At 38.9% G+C, this 16,848-nt stretch overlaps 1 protein-coding gene across 2 annotated transcripts; it reads right to left on the bottom strand.

Moving 5' to 3' along the window:
* Nucleotides 1–3,470: 3,470 nt before the first annotated feature.
* On the bottom strand, nucleotides 3,471–15,629 carry RIOK2 (RIO kinase 2). Of its 2 annotated transcripts, none has more exons than XM_053779331.1 (7): nucleotides 15,544–15,629; nucleotides 12,513–12,654; nucleotides 11,478–11,646; nucleotides 10,998–11,207; nucleotides 8,092–8,283; nucleotides 7,824–7,919; nucleotides 3,471–4,238 (listed from the first exon to the last, which is right to left on the bottom strand). In XM_053779331.1, exons 2-7 carry the CDS (start codon nucleotides 12,646–12,648, stop codon nucleotides 3,506–3,508), a joined length of 1,536 nt encoding a protein of 511 aa, XP_053635306.1. In that variant the 5' UTR covers nucleotides 12,649–12,654; nucleotides 15,544–15,629; the 3' UTR covers nucleotides 3,471–3,505. The 2 variants fall into 2 exon arrangements, with proteins under 2 accessions (XP_053635306.1, XP_053635305.1); XM_053779330.1 differs by lacking the exon at nucleotides 15,544–15,629 and adding an exon at nucleotides 14,548–14,765.
* Between the last annotated feature and the right edge of the window lie 1,219 nt (nucleotides 15,630–16,848).

Genomic DNA, 16,848 nt, shown 5'->3' with positions numbered 1-16,848 from the left:
ACTATTCCCAGTAATTTAGGTGCTTTATCGTGCTTATATATGCCATGAAAGTTCTTTGTACACTCTCCAGGTCTGCAGTGTCACCAGCCTTGAAGGGGGCCATTAGTGTACAGCAGTATTCCAGCCTAGAGAGCACAAGCGATTTGAAGAGAATCATCATGGGCTTGGCATCCCTAGTTTTGAAGGTTCTCATTATCCATCCTACCATTTTCCTAGCAGATGAGGTAGATACATTGTTATGGTCTTTGAAGACGAAGTCCTCTGACATTATCACTCCCAGGTCCTTCACATTACTTTTCCGCTCTATTGTATGGTTAAAATTTGTCGTATACTGACACATTTTTAATTTCCTAAAGTTTCTCATCTCTGAGTAGTTGAAATTTCTCCTTGTTGAGCTTCATATTGTTTTGAGTGGCCCATTTGAAGATTTGGTTGATGTCCGCTTGGAGTCTCGCGGTGTCTTCAATGGAGGTCACTGCCATGGTAATCCAGGTGTCATCCACAAAGGAAGACACGGAGCTATGACTTACATCTCTGTCTATGTCAGAAATGAGGATGAGGAATAGAATGGGAGCAAGTACTATGCCTTGTGGAATAGAGTTTTTTACCATGGCTGCCTAGGACTTAACTCTGTTTACTATTACTCTTTGTGTTCTATTTGTCAGGAAGTTATAGATCCATCTACCAACTTTTCCTGTTATTCCTTTATCACGCATTTTGTGTGCTATTACACCATGGTCACACTTGTCGAAAGCTTTTGCAAAGTCTGTGTATATTACATCTGTGTTTTGTTTATCCTCTACAGCATCCAGGACCTTGTCATAGTGGTCCAGTAGCTGGGACAGGCAGGAGCGACCTGCTCTAAACCCGTGTTGCCCCGGGTTGTGTAATTGATGGCTATCTAGGTGGTTGGCTATCTTGCTTCTTAGAACCCTCTCAAAGATTTTTATGATATGGGATGTAGTGCTATTCGTCTGTAGTTCTTTGCAATTGCTTTACTGCCACCTATGTGGAGTGGGGCTACGTCTGTTGTTTTTAGTGTGTGTGGGATGACCCCTATGTCCATGTTCCCTCTCCATAAAATGCTGAAGGCACACGATAGGGGCTTCTTGCAGTTCTCGATGAACACGGAGTTCCATGAGTCTGGGCCTGGGACAGGGTGCATGATTATGTCATTTATTGCCTCTTCAAAGTCTTGTGGAGTTAGGATAATATCCAAGATTTTTGGGATGTCCAAGTTTTGGGCTTCATTCACAAAGAATTCATTTGGGTTGTCGACCCTTAGTCTGGGCAGTGGATCGCTGAACACAGTCATATTGGGACTTTAGTATCTTACTCATTTCTTGGCTGTCATCTGTGTATGTCCCATCCCGCCTAAGCAAGGGCCCAATACTGGATGTTGTTTTTCCCTTAGATTTGACATAAGAGAAGAAGTATTTTGTTTTTTTTCAGTTTTCTTTATGGCTTTTAGTTCTTCCTGTGATTCTGTCTCCTGTTAGATTTCTTCAGCCTAAGTTCGATATTTATAGTTTCATTGACTAGTGCCTCCCTTCACATTTCTGATATATTGGTCCCACTCAGCAGCTCTGTGACTCTTTGCCTTCATCTGTATAGGGAGCATCTCTTTCTAGTTTACATCTTCTCTTTCTTTTTCTTAATGGAATGTGTCTTGACCAGATCTCAAGAACCACAGAATTCATTTTTTCAAGGCAAATGTTGGCATCCGTGTTGTTTAGGATATCTTCCCAGCTTGTTTCATTTAGGATATGGTTTACTTGATCCCATTGTATGTTTTTGTTATTGAAATTGAATTTTGTGAAGAGACCTTCATGACTGCTCACATCTTGCTGATCAGAAGCCCTGTGCATACATGTCTGTACCTCTGTTATGTTGTGATCTGAGCGTATTGTCTTTGATAGTTATATTACGTATCAGATCGTCATTGTTAGTGAAGAGGAGATCCAGCGTATTTTCTAGTCTTGTAGGCTCTACTATTTGCTGGTTTAAGGTGAATTTGGTGCAGAGATATAATAGTTCATGTATGTGAATTTTCATCTGAGCTGCCTCCTGGGGTGATCTCTGCTAAAACATTGTTTGCTATACCCCTTCATTTTAGGTGTCCCAAGTTGAAATCTCCTAGTAGTAAGATATTTGGGGCAGGAGTTGGGAAATTTTCTAGACAGTGGTCAATTTTCACAAGCTGCTCCTGGAATTGCTGGGAAGTTGCATCTGGAGGCTTGTATACCACCACAATGACAAGGTTTTGGTTTTCAATCTTTAACGCCAAAACTTCAACTACATCATTTGAGGTGTTCAGTAGTTCTGTGCAAATAAGTGATTCTGTAACGTACAGACCAACCTCCCCTTGTTGCCTGTTTAGTCTGTCACATCGGAAGAGGTTATAATCTGGGATCCACACTTCATTGTCATAATGATCCTTTACGTGGGTCTCTGTGAAAGCTGCAAACATTGCATTTGACTCTGTGACCAGTCCTTTGATGTAAAGAATTTTGAAATTTTTTGATGGCTTTAGACCCTGTATGTTTGCAAAGACAAATGTCATTGTATTGGTGGAATTTAGGGGGGTTTTATTCGCTGGCTATAATATCTGTTGTGATTTTAATATTATGTTCATGAGGGAAGTGCTAAACCCATATTGGTCACATAGCACCCGGGGAAATAGGCATTCAGGTTTAATCCAAAGAGCATTGGTCCAATACCTTAGATCAAGAGCCACTCACTGGCATCAAGGAACCTTCCTTAGGCATAGTAGTACTGTAGTAGTATTTGACATTTATGGAACACTTGTACTGCACAAGTCACTCTGAGCTCACAGGTTTAGATAAGATATAGAGCTAGCAACAAGTACACTTGTAACTATCAGCATGACATGATGGGATTGATCCCCTGCTGCTTGACAGCAAGATCAGTACATACACTAAAATTCTACCTGTATTGTATTACATTCATAGGGGAGCACTAAACCCACAGGGCTCATATAGCACCTGGGAAATGGGATGCATTCAAGTTTGATCAAAGGAAAGGAAGGGTAGATTCAATTCTTTGGATTAAGAGCTCATCAGTGGCATTAAAAAAAATTTATGTGCATGCAAAAAATTGTCGTTTATCAATTTAGACGATATTAATTTCTCAAAGTTCACCATCAGTTTCCTCAGTTATATTATAATAATTAAGTCAAGTGCTAAACCTAAAAGGGTTATACAGCACTGCACTGTACTGAGAAACAGCTCGATCCAAAAATTTTTATTTTACCTAATTTAATCTTTAAGGATTGGGTTGTTTAATTACATTAATCTAAGCTTAACCTAATGTACACAGAGGAGAAGATTAAGTGAATTTCGAAGTCAGTGATGCTGAAAATTGCTGATACTGCTTTACCAACATTCTTGTTTATAAATGCATCTTGTTCATATTACAAATAGGGATGCATATATCAAAATAAATACGTATTCACAAATTTGAGAATTTTATTTTTAATGAAATCTCAATAATCATCCCAACCAGATGATTCTTTAATTACAGCTTCATTTTGTTTTTTGATTCGCCTAAATGCATTGGCTTCTCCTTTTACCCTCAAGTTTTTCTTAGATACTTGCTTTTTCTCTCTCCTTATAAGATCTTTCTGTGTACGATGCTTAACATCTTGGGGAGATATAGAGCTTGCAACTGTAGAAAAACTTCTGATGCTACATAAATCACTAAATGAATCATCAATGACGTCCTCCAACAATGGTGGTTCCTCACCATTTTCCTCAGCTTTTTGCCTTAGTTCACGGGCCTTAGCAAGCTGTTTTATGAGAGCCAATCTTGCTTCGTGATTCAGATGCTTGCCTTTCTCTTTCCGACAATTATTAGTCTTATTTTCTCTCAAATTTTCCCCTTCATTTTTTTTGCCAAGAACTTTATCAGCCACCTCTTTGTTATCTTCAGTAACTATGTCTAAGGCTTGGTCTTGTAAATCTTCACAAAGATTTTGAATGCTGGTTTCTTCTTTCAGATCTTTACACAAAGCTTCAGTCTGGAGTTTCATTTCAGCAATATCTTCTTCAGCATCCTCAGTTTCCTCTTCCTCGTCATCATCATCTTCACTAGGTGTACTACTATCGCTCTCTTCACCTTCTTGTACATCCTGTCCTACCTTGAGCTCTTCGTTAAATTCCTGAATCTCTCTCTGATACCCACTGGCAGCAACTTCTTTATCAAGATTGTACTCCCTCCTGTTGGATACAAATAAAATTAGTAAATGCACCAAAATTAATCAATACACAGGCATAATGCATACAATATTCAAGGCAAACATAAAACAATACTTTATTATAGTAATGGAAAGAGATCAAAGAGTAGGCATTAAACAATTAAGTAGTAGGTTGGTAGACAGCAACCACCAAGGGAGGTACTACCATCCTGCCAAGTGAGTGTAAAACGAAAGCCTGTAATTATTTTACATGATGGTAGGATTGCTGGTGTCTTTTGTCTCTCTCGTAAATATGCAAAATTACAGGTACGTCTTGCTACTTCTACTTACACTTGGACCACACTACACATACATGTACAAGCATATATATACACACCCCTCTGGGTTTTCTTCTATTTTCTCTCTAGTTCTTGTTCTTGTTTATTTCCTTTTATCTCCATATGGAAGTGGAACAAAATTCTTCCTCCGTAAGCCATGCGTGTTTTAAGAGGTGACTAAAATGCCGGGAGCAAGAGGCTAGTAACCCCTTCTCCTGTATATATTGCTAAATGTAAAAGGAGAAACTCTTTTCTTCCTTTTGGGCCACCCCGCCTCGGTGGGATACAACCGGTGTGTTGAAAGAAGAAAGAAAGCTTCTAAGCTGTTGTATTCTGAGCACCTCTGCAAAAACAATGAATATGAGTGAGGTGAAAGTGTTGAATGATGATGAAAGTATTTTCTTTTTGGGGATTTTCTTTCTGTTTGGGTCACCCTGCCTTGGTGGGAGATGGCCGACTTATTAAAAAAAAAAAATATATAGTGCTGCTATAAATTCAATTCCCCATTTCCTAGAGTACTATGAATATTTTCAAGCATCAAACTATAACCCTCAAAATGAACAATGCAGATAACTGAATCAACATGTAATCAGTTAACTATATGTAAGATATTCAAATACCTTACAATGATGGGGAATTCATCAACTTAAAGTTCCCAACACACATTTTCCATTTCTCCAAACAGAAAGCCTTCCTCATTCACAGCACACCTATAGAGAATATGAAACAATGATAGACAGCCAATCCTCCCCACTGGGCAGACTGCAATCACAGATTCCTATCACCTTGATTCACTGAAAAGCCAACATGGGTGCAGCAGCCCTTACCTACAAAACTTTCAGAGATATCACAAGAAGCCTTAAACCCAGAACTATTTGCACAGAAATTTTTTTTTATTAACACATCGGCCATTTCCCACCAAGGCAGGGTGGCCTGAAAATGAAAAACTTTCATCATTCACTCCATCATTGTCTTGCCAGAGGCATGCCTACACTACAGTTATAAAACTGCAACATTAACACCCCTCCTTCAGAGTGCTGGCACTGTACTTCCCATCTCCAGGACTCAAGCCCGGCCTGCCGGTTTCCCTGAATCCCTTCATATATGTTACCTTGCTTACACTCCAACAGCATGTCAAGTCCTAAAAACCATTTGTCTCCATTCGCTCCTGTCTAACACACGCACACTTGCCCCTCGCACACAAAACCTCCTTTACCCCATCCCTCCAACCTTTCCTAGACCGACTCTTACCCCGCCTTCCCTCCACTACAGATTTGTATACTTCTAAGTCATTCTATTTCACTCCATTCCCTCTACATGTCCAAACCATCTCAATAACCCCTCCTCAGCCCTCTGGATAATAGTTTTGGCAATCCCACACCTCCTCCTAATCTCCAAACTACAGATTCTTTGCATTACATTCACACCACACATTGCCCTAAGGCATGACATCTCCACTGCCTCCAGCCTTCTCCTTGTTGCAACATTCACAACCCATGCTTCACACCCATACAAGAGCATTAGTATAACTATACTCTCATACATTCCCCTCTTTGCTTTCATGGATAAAGTTCTTTGTCTCTACAGACCTCTCAGTGCACCACTCACCTTTTTTTCCTCGTCAAATCTATGATTCACCTCATCCTTCATAGACCCATCTTCTGACACGTCCACTCCCAAATATCTGAACACATTCACCTCCTCCTCCATACTCTCTCCCTCCAATCTGATATCCAATCTTCCATTACCTAATCGTTTTGTTATGATCATCACAATATGTATGCAGCATACTGTATGGTTATGCGAAGAATTCTATTATTGGGGAGACAGACATGCCTTCAGGAACATAAATATGCCTGCAAGAGGGATAAAACCTCTCATTCTCACATCATGGACTGGTGAAGAGCACAACCATTACACCATGAGAATAATAGCCCTGGCACAGAAGTTAGAGAGCAGCAGTGATCCACCTCACCAATACAATGAGCAAAACAGTGGAATTTACATATAGGCAAGACCTATTGCCCCCAGTGTCCATGATTCATATAATAAACATAATAAACTTGGTGGGAGACAGTCGACTTGTTAAAAAAAAAAAAACCAAAAAAATAAATAAATAAGCTTGCCACTGTATCCTCACACCCTGCTCTCACCAGTACCTGACTTTAACCACATGTGCTCTTACAATTGAATGACCTTGTATGGGACCTGTTTTTCCTTCAAGCCTGACCTCATGGTGCTCGTATACAATACTGTATACACAATAAAACCCAGCATAGTGTCTTTAATTCCACCCCAAAAGCATTTTATCAGGCAAAACCTCCATACAATATGAGAGGTTATGAAAAGTTGGGGAAAAAAAGAAGGGAAAAATTTACGAAAAAAAAAAAAAAAAAAAAAAAAGAGGCACATACAAAAGCAAAATATATGATCAATAAACTGAATAGTGCATATAGTCAAGTTGCAAAGAAAAAGGAAGCAAGGCTGCACAAAGATGTATGACACATTAGAAGGCAACTGTTTTATAAGACAAGGGAGGGCAAGTAGAAGAGAAAGACCAGAAGCATGGAGTAAAGCAAGAGCATGACAAAAGATTGCTTTTATGCACAGCTCACAACTATTTTCCATGTAATATTTATTTTTTTTTATTTTTTTTTTAACAAGTCGGCTGTCTCCCACCGAGGCAGGGTTACCCAAAAAGAAAGAAAATCCCCAAAAAGAAAATACTTTCATCATCATTCAACACTTTCGCCTCAATCACTGTTTTTGCAGAGGTGCTCAGAACACAACAGCTTAGAAGCATATATGTATAAAGATACACAACATATCCCTCCAAACTGCTAATATCCCGAACCCCACCTTTAGAGTGCAGGCATTGTACTTCCCATTTCCAGGACTCAAGTCTGGCTATACAAAAATAACCGGTTTCCCTGAATCCCTTCACTAAATATTACCCTGCTCACACTCCAACAGATCGTCAGGTTCCAAATACCATTCGTCTCCATTCACTCCTATTGAACACGCTCATGCACGCCTGCTGGAAGTCCAAGCCAATAATAATAAACATAATACATAACTGAAAAGTGCTATATTAGCAAAACAATCTAAAATAATGCACCTTAAAGTTAGGTATGCCTGTACCTTCATCTAAATCCTAAATTTTCTCATTAAATCAATCACACTGCTCTTCTTTAACTCTTTCATATTAAATGTGGGTATTTTATTTCTAATATACTGTATAATTATGTAAAGGGCTTGAAATGAGTAAAACTGTCAAATGTTAGACTTACTCAACATCTCTCTCAAAATCTGGACAGAGTTCACTCTCATATCCAAACCTCCGCTTGAAAAATTCTTGCACACACCTGACATCTCTGTCAAAATACCTGTAGGAGTACATAAAGAATTTGAATAAAAAACAAGAGTAAAACAGTTTTTGAGTGTATTATATGAAACTGTGACCACTGCCAGATTATTATACCATAAAAATATAATTAGAAAAATAACACTAAATCCTGTACTTCAAATATACAATTATAATGCCAATCATTTACTCACATTTTGGCATTCTTGTGTGCTGTTGAAACCATCTGAGGAAAGTCAATGACCACTGGCTGATCATAATCATCAAGCATCAAGTTAAATTCATTGAAGTCACTATGTATAACTCCATGATTAGCTAACTTGATAATCAAGTTCATTAGGTCACTGAACAGCTCAGGGACATCTTTAACTTCATGAATGTTGCACCTGAGAAGATAATATATGGCTGAATGATGGCATAAGCCAACAGACAGTGAGAAAGTGCAGTCGTGACAGAAACATCATAATAAAAGTTTCATTGTAGTGTCTATCTCACAAGACAGCATATACAGCACACTATACCATTTATCAAATATAATCTAAATATCTTGCAAGTACTATATTCTCAGTCTAGAAGAACTATCAACATGATGCAGTACATCAGTGTATGTGCGTGCCACCAATTTTGCAAAGCGAATCTTGCTGGATGGAAAAACTGATGAAACATCTGAAGAAAGCATACTATTTTTAATACACAGACTGCCTCTCATCAAGGCAGGGTGACCCAAAAAAGAGGAAACACTTTCATTATCAATCATTTACTCATTGTCTTGCCAGAAGTATGTTGACATTGCAGCTTAGATGGTCCCCCAAATTGAAACATACTCACCCTTCCTTCATGGTAGAGGCACTGTACTTCCCATCTCCAAGACTTAGTTTCCCTGATTCCCTTCATAAATGTTAGCTTATTCACACTCCAAAAGTTTATTTAGTTCCAAGAACCATTTGCCTCCACTCACTCCTAACATGCTCACACACACCTGCTGGATGTCTAAGTCCCTCACACACAAAACATCCTTGGCCCCCACCCTCACATCTTCTTAGGGAGACCCTTACTCTGCCTTTCCTTCACTACAGATTTATACACCCTCCAATTCATCCTATTTTGTAAAGGTAAAAAGTTGAAAGTGAACATAGAAAAGAGTAAGGTGATGAGGGTATCAAATGATTTAGATAAAGAAAAATTGGATATCAAATTAGGGAGTAGTATGGAAGATGTGAATGTTTTCAGATATTTGGGAGTTGACGTGTCAGCGGATGGATTTATGAAGGAAGAAGTTAATCATAGAATTAATGAAGGAAAAAAGGCGAGTGGTGCATTGAGGTATATGTGGAGACAAAAAACGTTATCTATGGAGGCAAAGAAGGGAATGTATGAAAGTATAGTAGTACCAACACTTTTATATGGGTGTGAACCTTGGGTTGTAAATGCTGCAGTGAGGAGGTGGTTGGAGGCAGTGGAGATGTCCAGTCTAAGGGCAATGTGTGGTGTAAATATTATGCAGAAAATTTGGAGTGTGGAAATTAGGAGGTGTAGAGTTAATAAAAGTATTAATCAGAGTGCAGAAGAGGGGTTGTTCAGGTGGTTTGGTCATTTAGAGAGAATGGATCAAAGTAGAATGACATGGAGAGTGTATAAATCTGTAGAGAAAGGAAGGCGGGGTAGGGGTCGTCCTCGAAAAGGTTGGAAGGAGGGGGTAAAGGAAGTTTTGTGGGTGAGGGGCTTGGGCTTACAGCAAGCATGCGTGAGCGTGTTAGACACGAGTGAATGGAGACGAATGGTATTTGGGACCTGACGAGCTGTTGGAGTGCGAGCAAGGTAATATTTAGTGAAGGGATTCAGGGAAACCAGTTATTTTTATATAGTCGGACTTGAGTCCTGGAAATGGGAAGTACAATGCCTGCACTTTAAAGGAGTGGTTTGGGATATTGGCAGTTTGGAGGGATATGTTGTGTATCTTTATACGTATATGTTTCTAAGCTGTTGTATTCTGAGCACCTCTGCAAAAGCAGTGATAATGTGTGAGTGGGGTGAAAGTGTTGAATGATGATGAAAGTATTTTCTTTTTGGGGATTTTCTTTCTTTTTTGGGTCACCCTGCCTCGGTGGGAGACGGCCGACCTGTTGAAAAAAATATATATATATATATATATATATACATGCAGGAATACCTCACTAATATAATGGGCTAGATTCCAAACCATAAAGTGAATATCGCCTTAAAGCGAATCACAGCCTTTTTTTCATGTACCAGTGCATATAAAAGCCTAGAAACTTGTTTACACTCTCATTTATTAAGTGTGCAATAGCACTAGGCCTAAAAAAAGATGCAAAAGTAAAAATAAATAAAAAATGCATCACTGCTGAAAACCATCTTAAGAGCAAGACAAGTGCCAAAAATAATAAAAATTAATATAACTGAAAAGTTCCATATTAGTGAAGTGCTCTAAAGCAAAGTACCTTGAAGTGAGGTATACCTGTACTGTATATATATACATTCTTGGCATAGCCCTAAATGTGTATGAGTCATGCAACACCTGGCGAAAGGGAGGCAATAAAGGTTGATTCAAGGAAGGGGAAGCTAGCTTTAATTCCTTGGATCAAGAGCCCTTCATCAGGCACTGACAATATTAGTTTCTAAGGATTAGATGCAACAAGTGTTCTAAGCCATTTTTCAGTCACCTAGCAGATTTTGTCCCTTCCAGTGTCTTGTGGGGAAAGAAACAATGAGACTGGCTAATTAAATAATTCTGAAAGGGTTATGGTACACATAAACTAGATTTTATAAATTATTTACAAATGACAAGGTATTCCTGTACACATCTTAGCAAGTTTGAAAATAACAGTAAAGTCTTATGTCAGTATTGTAAGACAGGGAATAATATTTACATTTTAAATCCAGTAACAGCGCTGTCTGACCCCAGTGGGTTTAGCGCTTGGTTTTGATTATAATAATAATAATAAAGTCTAGTAAATATGTAACAATAAACAAAGGGAAAGATTCAAAAAATATTTAAAAATCATTGGATGACTTGTGTTTAAATGTGGTGACCTAACACTGTCACTATACTGCATGCATATTTATTTAATGGAAAACTTACAAAGGATGACCATTAACAAGTTCCATTATGACACAGTGTCTAGAGCAGTCAACTGGCCGAGGTACAGGAAAGCCCCTCTCATGAAGGGCTTTCATGTAAGCAAATTCCTTTGTGGCTGATAATCTGGACAAATACAACCAAGACATCCGGTTTCTGTTCTGATGATAATCTCGCTTCTCTCTTAGCTTCCTAAAAGATGTCCGGCCAAGTCTGCAACCCAGTACATCAAGATGTGTTAAATTTTAGAAAAATTCCTGTGAATTAACTAATGCACACAACATATTCACACTACTGCCACCAGGAAAGCTGGTCTGAAGTCAGGATAAGAATATAGTTCTTTGAATCATCTGTAGGTACTTTCTAGGACAATACTACATATATGTACTGTACAGTACTATACAGCATAGGCTGAGCAGTTCATTAATGACACAATATTAAAAGTGAATTTGACATGAGTACATAACAAATATAATAATTTACCTATGAAGTTTCATACATAATGGATTTCCTAGAGTGTCTGTCACCACATAAATGTCTGATTCCTTGCCCACGCCAATTTGACTTCCAACAGCACCAATAATATCACGGGAAGAAAGAACCTTAAGTGCCAGGTAGTCATAACCCATGTTGGTCAGCCGGTACCCATCATCTAGAATACAGTACATAAATAAATATGGTGCACAATGGTTTAATGTGTGTGCCAAGTCTTAATTAAAAAATCATTAAACTACTTTAGTTTTACAAAGAATGCTAACTCAGACTGGTGGCCATATACATAATGTACATATAGTGGACCCCCGCATAACGATTACCTCCGAATGCGACCAATTATGTAAGTGTATTTATGTAAGTGCATTTGTACGTGTATGTTTGGGGGTCTGAAATGGACTAATCTACTTCACAATATTTCTTATGGGAACAAATTCGGTCAGTACTGGCACCTGAACATACTTCTGGAGTGAAAAAATATCATTAACCGGGGGTCCACTGTATATGTAAACTGCTGTAGGGTGACTGATTGCAATATAAAACAGTACCAAACATAAATCACATCAGTGCAATTAATGTGAACTTTTATTGTGGCAACGTTTCGCTCTCCAGGAGCTTTATCAAGCTGTTACGCATTGAAAAAGCTCATGGAGAGTGAAACGTTGCCACAATAAAATGTCACTTTAGTTGCACTTGTGTCCTTTTACTTTACACATTGTCGGTAATTCTACCAACATTAATACACAAATCACATCACATTCAAATGAAGTGCCGCATGTATTAACTTGTATCAGGAGATCATCTTGGCACATATGTGCCATAGTACTTATATGCAGCCAAAAATCAATGCAATCTTAAGATACAATAATGCTGACACTGCATTTATATCTTGTACAAGAGATCTGACAGCATAAGTACTTTGATAACTTATTACGAACATATAAAAACTTTTTTGAAAGCAAATAATGTGTATTAACCAAAGAAAAAAAAATGCCATTTTTTAACAGCTACTGAAAGTTGACTTACAGTGCTTTCCACGTTCATATGAACATAGTCGATGCTTACAGAGCTCTTGTAGTATTTTATGAACTCCACCTGATCGTACATTGGCTATCTGAGCTACAAGCGGACCAGGAACAAGTTCGTGGTTTTTCATTCCCATTTCAATCTGAAATATGATAAAAAAAAATTTTGCCTAAATTTTTCCAAGATACAGAAACATTTTGTTGTCTATTAACAGTCTTAGGAAAGCAAGCAATATTATTTTGTTTTATAAAATGCAATCATGCTACTGTATCTATATCCTGGTGCAAATTGTTATCTCTTGCATAAATTTATTTTGGGAGATATTAATAAAATATAATACATTTATTGTAGAATGTGCAGCAAGTCAGGACTAATGAATGATTGGTACTGACTCCCCTAGCTAGTCACAGCTAGTGTAAAAAAAGAAAAATGAACATAATGTTAACAAAGAATATTATGTAAACAAAGATGAACAGAATGTACAAGAATAATGTAAACAAAGATTAATATAACATAAACAGAGAACTTTCATGGCATGTTATACATGCTGTGAAAGTTCTCTACAGTGGACCCCCGACTTACGATCAGCTCCCAACTCGAACAATTATGTAAGCGTATTTTTGTAAGTGCTTGTGTAAGTGTATTTTTGGGGGTCTGAAATGGGCTAATCTGATTTACAATATTCCTTATGGGAGCAAATTCGCTTGGTAACGGCACCTGAACAGCCTTCTGAAACGAATTAATATTGTAAGTCAGGGGTCCATTGTATTTACATTAATCTTTGTTTACATTCTATTCATCTTTGATGAATAATAATAATAATATAATAACATCTTTATTTCTACAAGTACATGTACAAGGTATACAGGCCTAGCTGAAATCAATGACATACATATAGTACATATAGAAAGCCGCTTGTTAAGCAGAGGATTTCGGGCAAATTAGGTCAGTTTTGTCCCAGGATGCAACCCCCACCAGTCGACTAACTCCCAGGTTCCCATTTTACTGATGGGTGAACACTGGCAACTGGTGTAAAGAAGCACGCCCAATGTTTCTACCCTCGCTGGGAATTGAACCCACACCCTCACCATGTGAAGCGAGAGCTTTAGCCACCAGGCCATGGTACAATAAAATACCTTTGATGAATAGGTACGATAAAGCACCTTTGATGAATTGGTACAATAAAGCAGCTTTGGTGAATGGGTTTAATAAAGCACCTAAATTACTGGGCATGGTTGAAGGCCGTCGACCTGTACTCCTCGGAACGCAGGCGACAAAGATACATTATAATATACACTTTAAAAATTCTAGAAGGATTAGTCCCAAATTTGCACACGAAAATCCCTCCCTACGAAAGCAAAAGACTCAGCAGGAGATGCAACATTCTCGAAAAGCAGAGGCACCACGAGTACACAGACACAACACAGTATGTGTCAGGGGCCCAAGTCTGTTCAACTGCCTCCCAGCATTCATAAGGGGGATTACCAATAGACCCCTGACTGTCTTCGAGAAGGCGCTGGACAACCATCTAAAGTCAGTACCTGACCAGCCGGACTGTGGTTCATATGCCAGCAGTAACAGCCTGGTTGATCAGACCCTGATCCATCACGAAGCCTGGTCACAGACTGGACCGCAGGGGGTGCTGACCCCTGAAACCCTCTCCAGGTATACACCAGGTAAATAAGTAAGTTTATTCAGGTATACACAAATACAATTGTGTCCAGAACCCAGGATAACCCAAAAAAGTCAAAGTAACTTATTTCCATCAACAGAATGGAAACAAAATTTAACAATGTAAACAGAGATAACACAAATACATTATTTTATGCGGTATACAATTAATATAGTTTATATTTAATAAAATATTATTAGTCACACTAGAGCCACTAACATGAAGTACATTTCAGGCAGATTAATCCTAGTTCTTCAATACTACTTAAGAACTAGACTCTGATTAAATAAACAACCAATAAAATGAAAACAATCATTAATATAATGTAAATAAATACTAAACGTAAAGAATAAGTGGACTCACTGCTGTCAGCACACGGAAGTCCTCACTAGCTAGATAACGTAACATTGCCACTTTTAACTTGCCCATTATGTACTGCTGTCCTTCACTATATATATACTTTAACTCTTTCTTCCCTGTATGTGAAGCTTGTTGTATGTATTTCAGTGTATGATGTCTCACTACAACCCCAGAGTACCAAGCTGGTGGTGATGCTGGTGGTGTTAAGGGTCTCCACAGAGTACACCTTATTGATGAACTCAAGGACCCGAGAGAAATAAGTAAGGACCCCAGTGGAAATAAGTAAGGACCCCAGTGGAACTAAGTAAGGACCCCAGTGGAAATAAGTAAGGACCCCGGTGGAAATAAGTAAGGACCCCAGTGGAACTAAGGACCCCAGTGGAAATAAGTAAGGACCCCAGTGGAAATAAGTAAGGACCCCAGTGGAAATAAGTAAGGGCCAAAGTGGAAATAAGGAAACCAATGGAAATAAGGACACCACTGGAAATAAGTCAAAAACCCCAGTGGAAATAAGTGAAGAACCCCAATGGATATTAAGTCAAGAACCCCAATGAAAATAAGTCAAGAACCCAATGGAAATAAGTCAAGGGTCCCAATGGAAACAAGTCAAGAACCCCATTGGAAATAAGTCAAGGTCCCAAATGGAAATAAGTCAAGAACCCCATTGGAAATAAGTCAAGGACTCAGATGGAAACAAGTCAAGGACCCCATTGGAAATAAGTGAAGAACCCCACTGGACATTAAGTCAAGGACCCCAATGGAAACAAGTCAAGAACCCCATTGGAAATAAGTCAAGGATCCCAATGGAAACAAGTCAAGGACCCAAATGGAAATAAGTCAGGGACCCCAGTGGAAATAAGGGAGGATCCCAGTGGAAATATGGAACTCAATGAAAATGTAACTTTCTTTTATTTTCTAGGGGTTATCCTGGGAAATTTCCACATATGTTACTAGGTATGATAATTATTCTTATGTGTATCTGTTCCTAAATAAACTTACTTGCAGCAAGGAGAGACTCACTCTCTCTCTCTCTCTCCGAGGGAGGATTGTACAGCAGGGAGTTACTCCCTCCTAGGAAGGATACACCCCGTCAACCAACTACATAAAAACTACCTGGTGGTTCACACTTACACTCACTCACTTACCCATTTGACTGTAAGCACAGAAATACGTATCTTAATCTTAAAATAATGATTCCTAACTAGTCACAAGTTTGCCTGTGATACTCCAATATAGAAACTATGTATTGTGCCAAAACAAAAGCATTTACATTGCTAAACTCACAAACTGGTATTTAGTCACTTAGTATTTAGTCAACTTACTCCATAATTTGTAATAATTTAGGGTTAAGAATTAATCTAAGTTTGCCCGAAATGCCTAGCCATGCTAGGTGCTCTAGTGGCCCCCTCTGTAATTAGTATTTTATTACATGTAAATCACACAATAACCAAAATCTGTAAACCCCGCGTTGTAATCCTTTCAGAGAATAAACTTTGATTTGATTTGATTTGATCATGCAGCAAGGAGTTACTCCTTCCTTCCTAGGGAGGATCATACAGCAGGGAGTTATTCCCTCTTAGGAAGGATCATACAGCAGGGAGTTGCTCCCTCATTCATAGGGAGGATCAAACAGCAAGGAGTTACTCCTATCTCCGAAGGAGGATCATACAGCAGGGAGGGACTCCCATTCTCAGAGGGAGGATCATACAGTAAAAAGTTATTCCCTCCTTCAAGGAAGGATTATGCACCAGGGAATTAAACTCCCTCCTTCGAAGGAGGTTCATACAATTTTTATTACTTTGCAAAGGTTAATAGTATGTGTAACATTTCATACACTGTTAAGTACAAAGAAAACCTGAAATGCCTGTGCATTTCAGGCAGATTAATACTAATCCTTAGAGACTACCTAAAACCAGAACAACAGCAAGGATCTCCCTCCTCCTAGGAAGGATCATACAGCAGGAAGGGATTCCCCCAAGGGAGGTCCATTCAGCAGGGAGTTACTCTCTCCCTCCAAGGGAGGATAGTACAGCAAGGAGGGACTCCCTCCAAGGGATGATCATACAGCAGGGATGGACTCTCTCCCTCCAAGGGAGGATCATGCAGCAGGAAGTTATTCCCTCCAAGGAAAGATCATACAACAGGGAGGAACTCCCTCCTAGGGAGGATAATACAGCAGAGTTACTCTCTCCCTCCAAGGGAGGATAGTACAGCGGGGACGGACTCCCTCCAGGGCAGGATCATACAGCAGGGAGTTCCACCATCCTAGGGAGGATCATACAGCAGGGAGTTCCTCCGTCCTAG

This window comes from Cherax quadricarinatus, chromosome 29 (genome assembly GCF_038502225.1).
Source record: "Cherax quadricarinatus isolate ZL_2023a chromosome 29, ASM3850222v1, whole genome shotgun sequence".
Classification (NCBI taxonomy): Eukaryota; Metazoa; Arthropoda; class Malacostraca; order Decapoda; family Parastacidae; genus Cherax; species Cherax quadricarinatus.
Note: the sequence above shows the minus strand (reverse complement) of the source record. Positions and strands in the feature narration are given on the sequence as shown.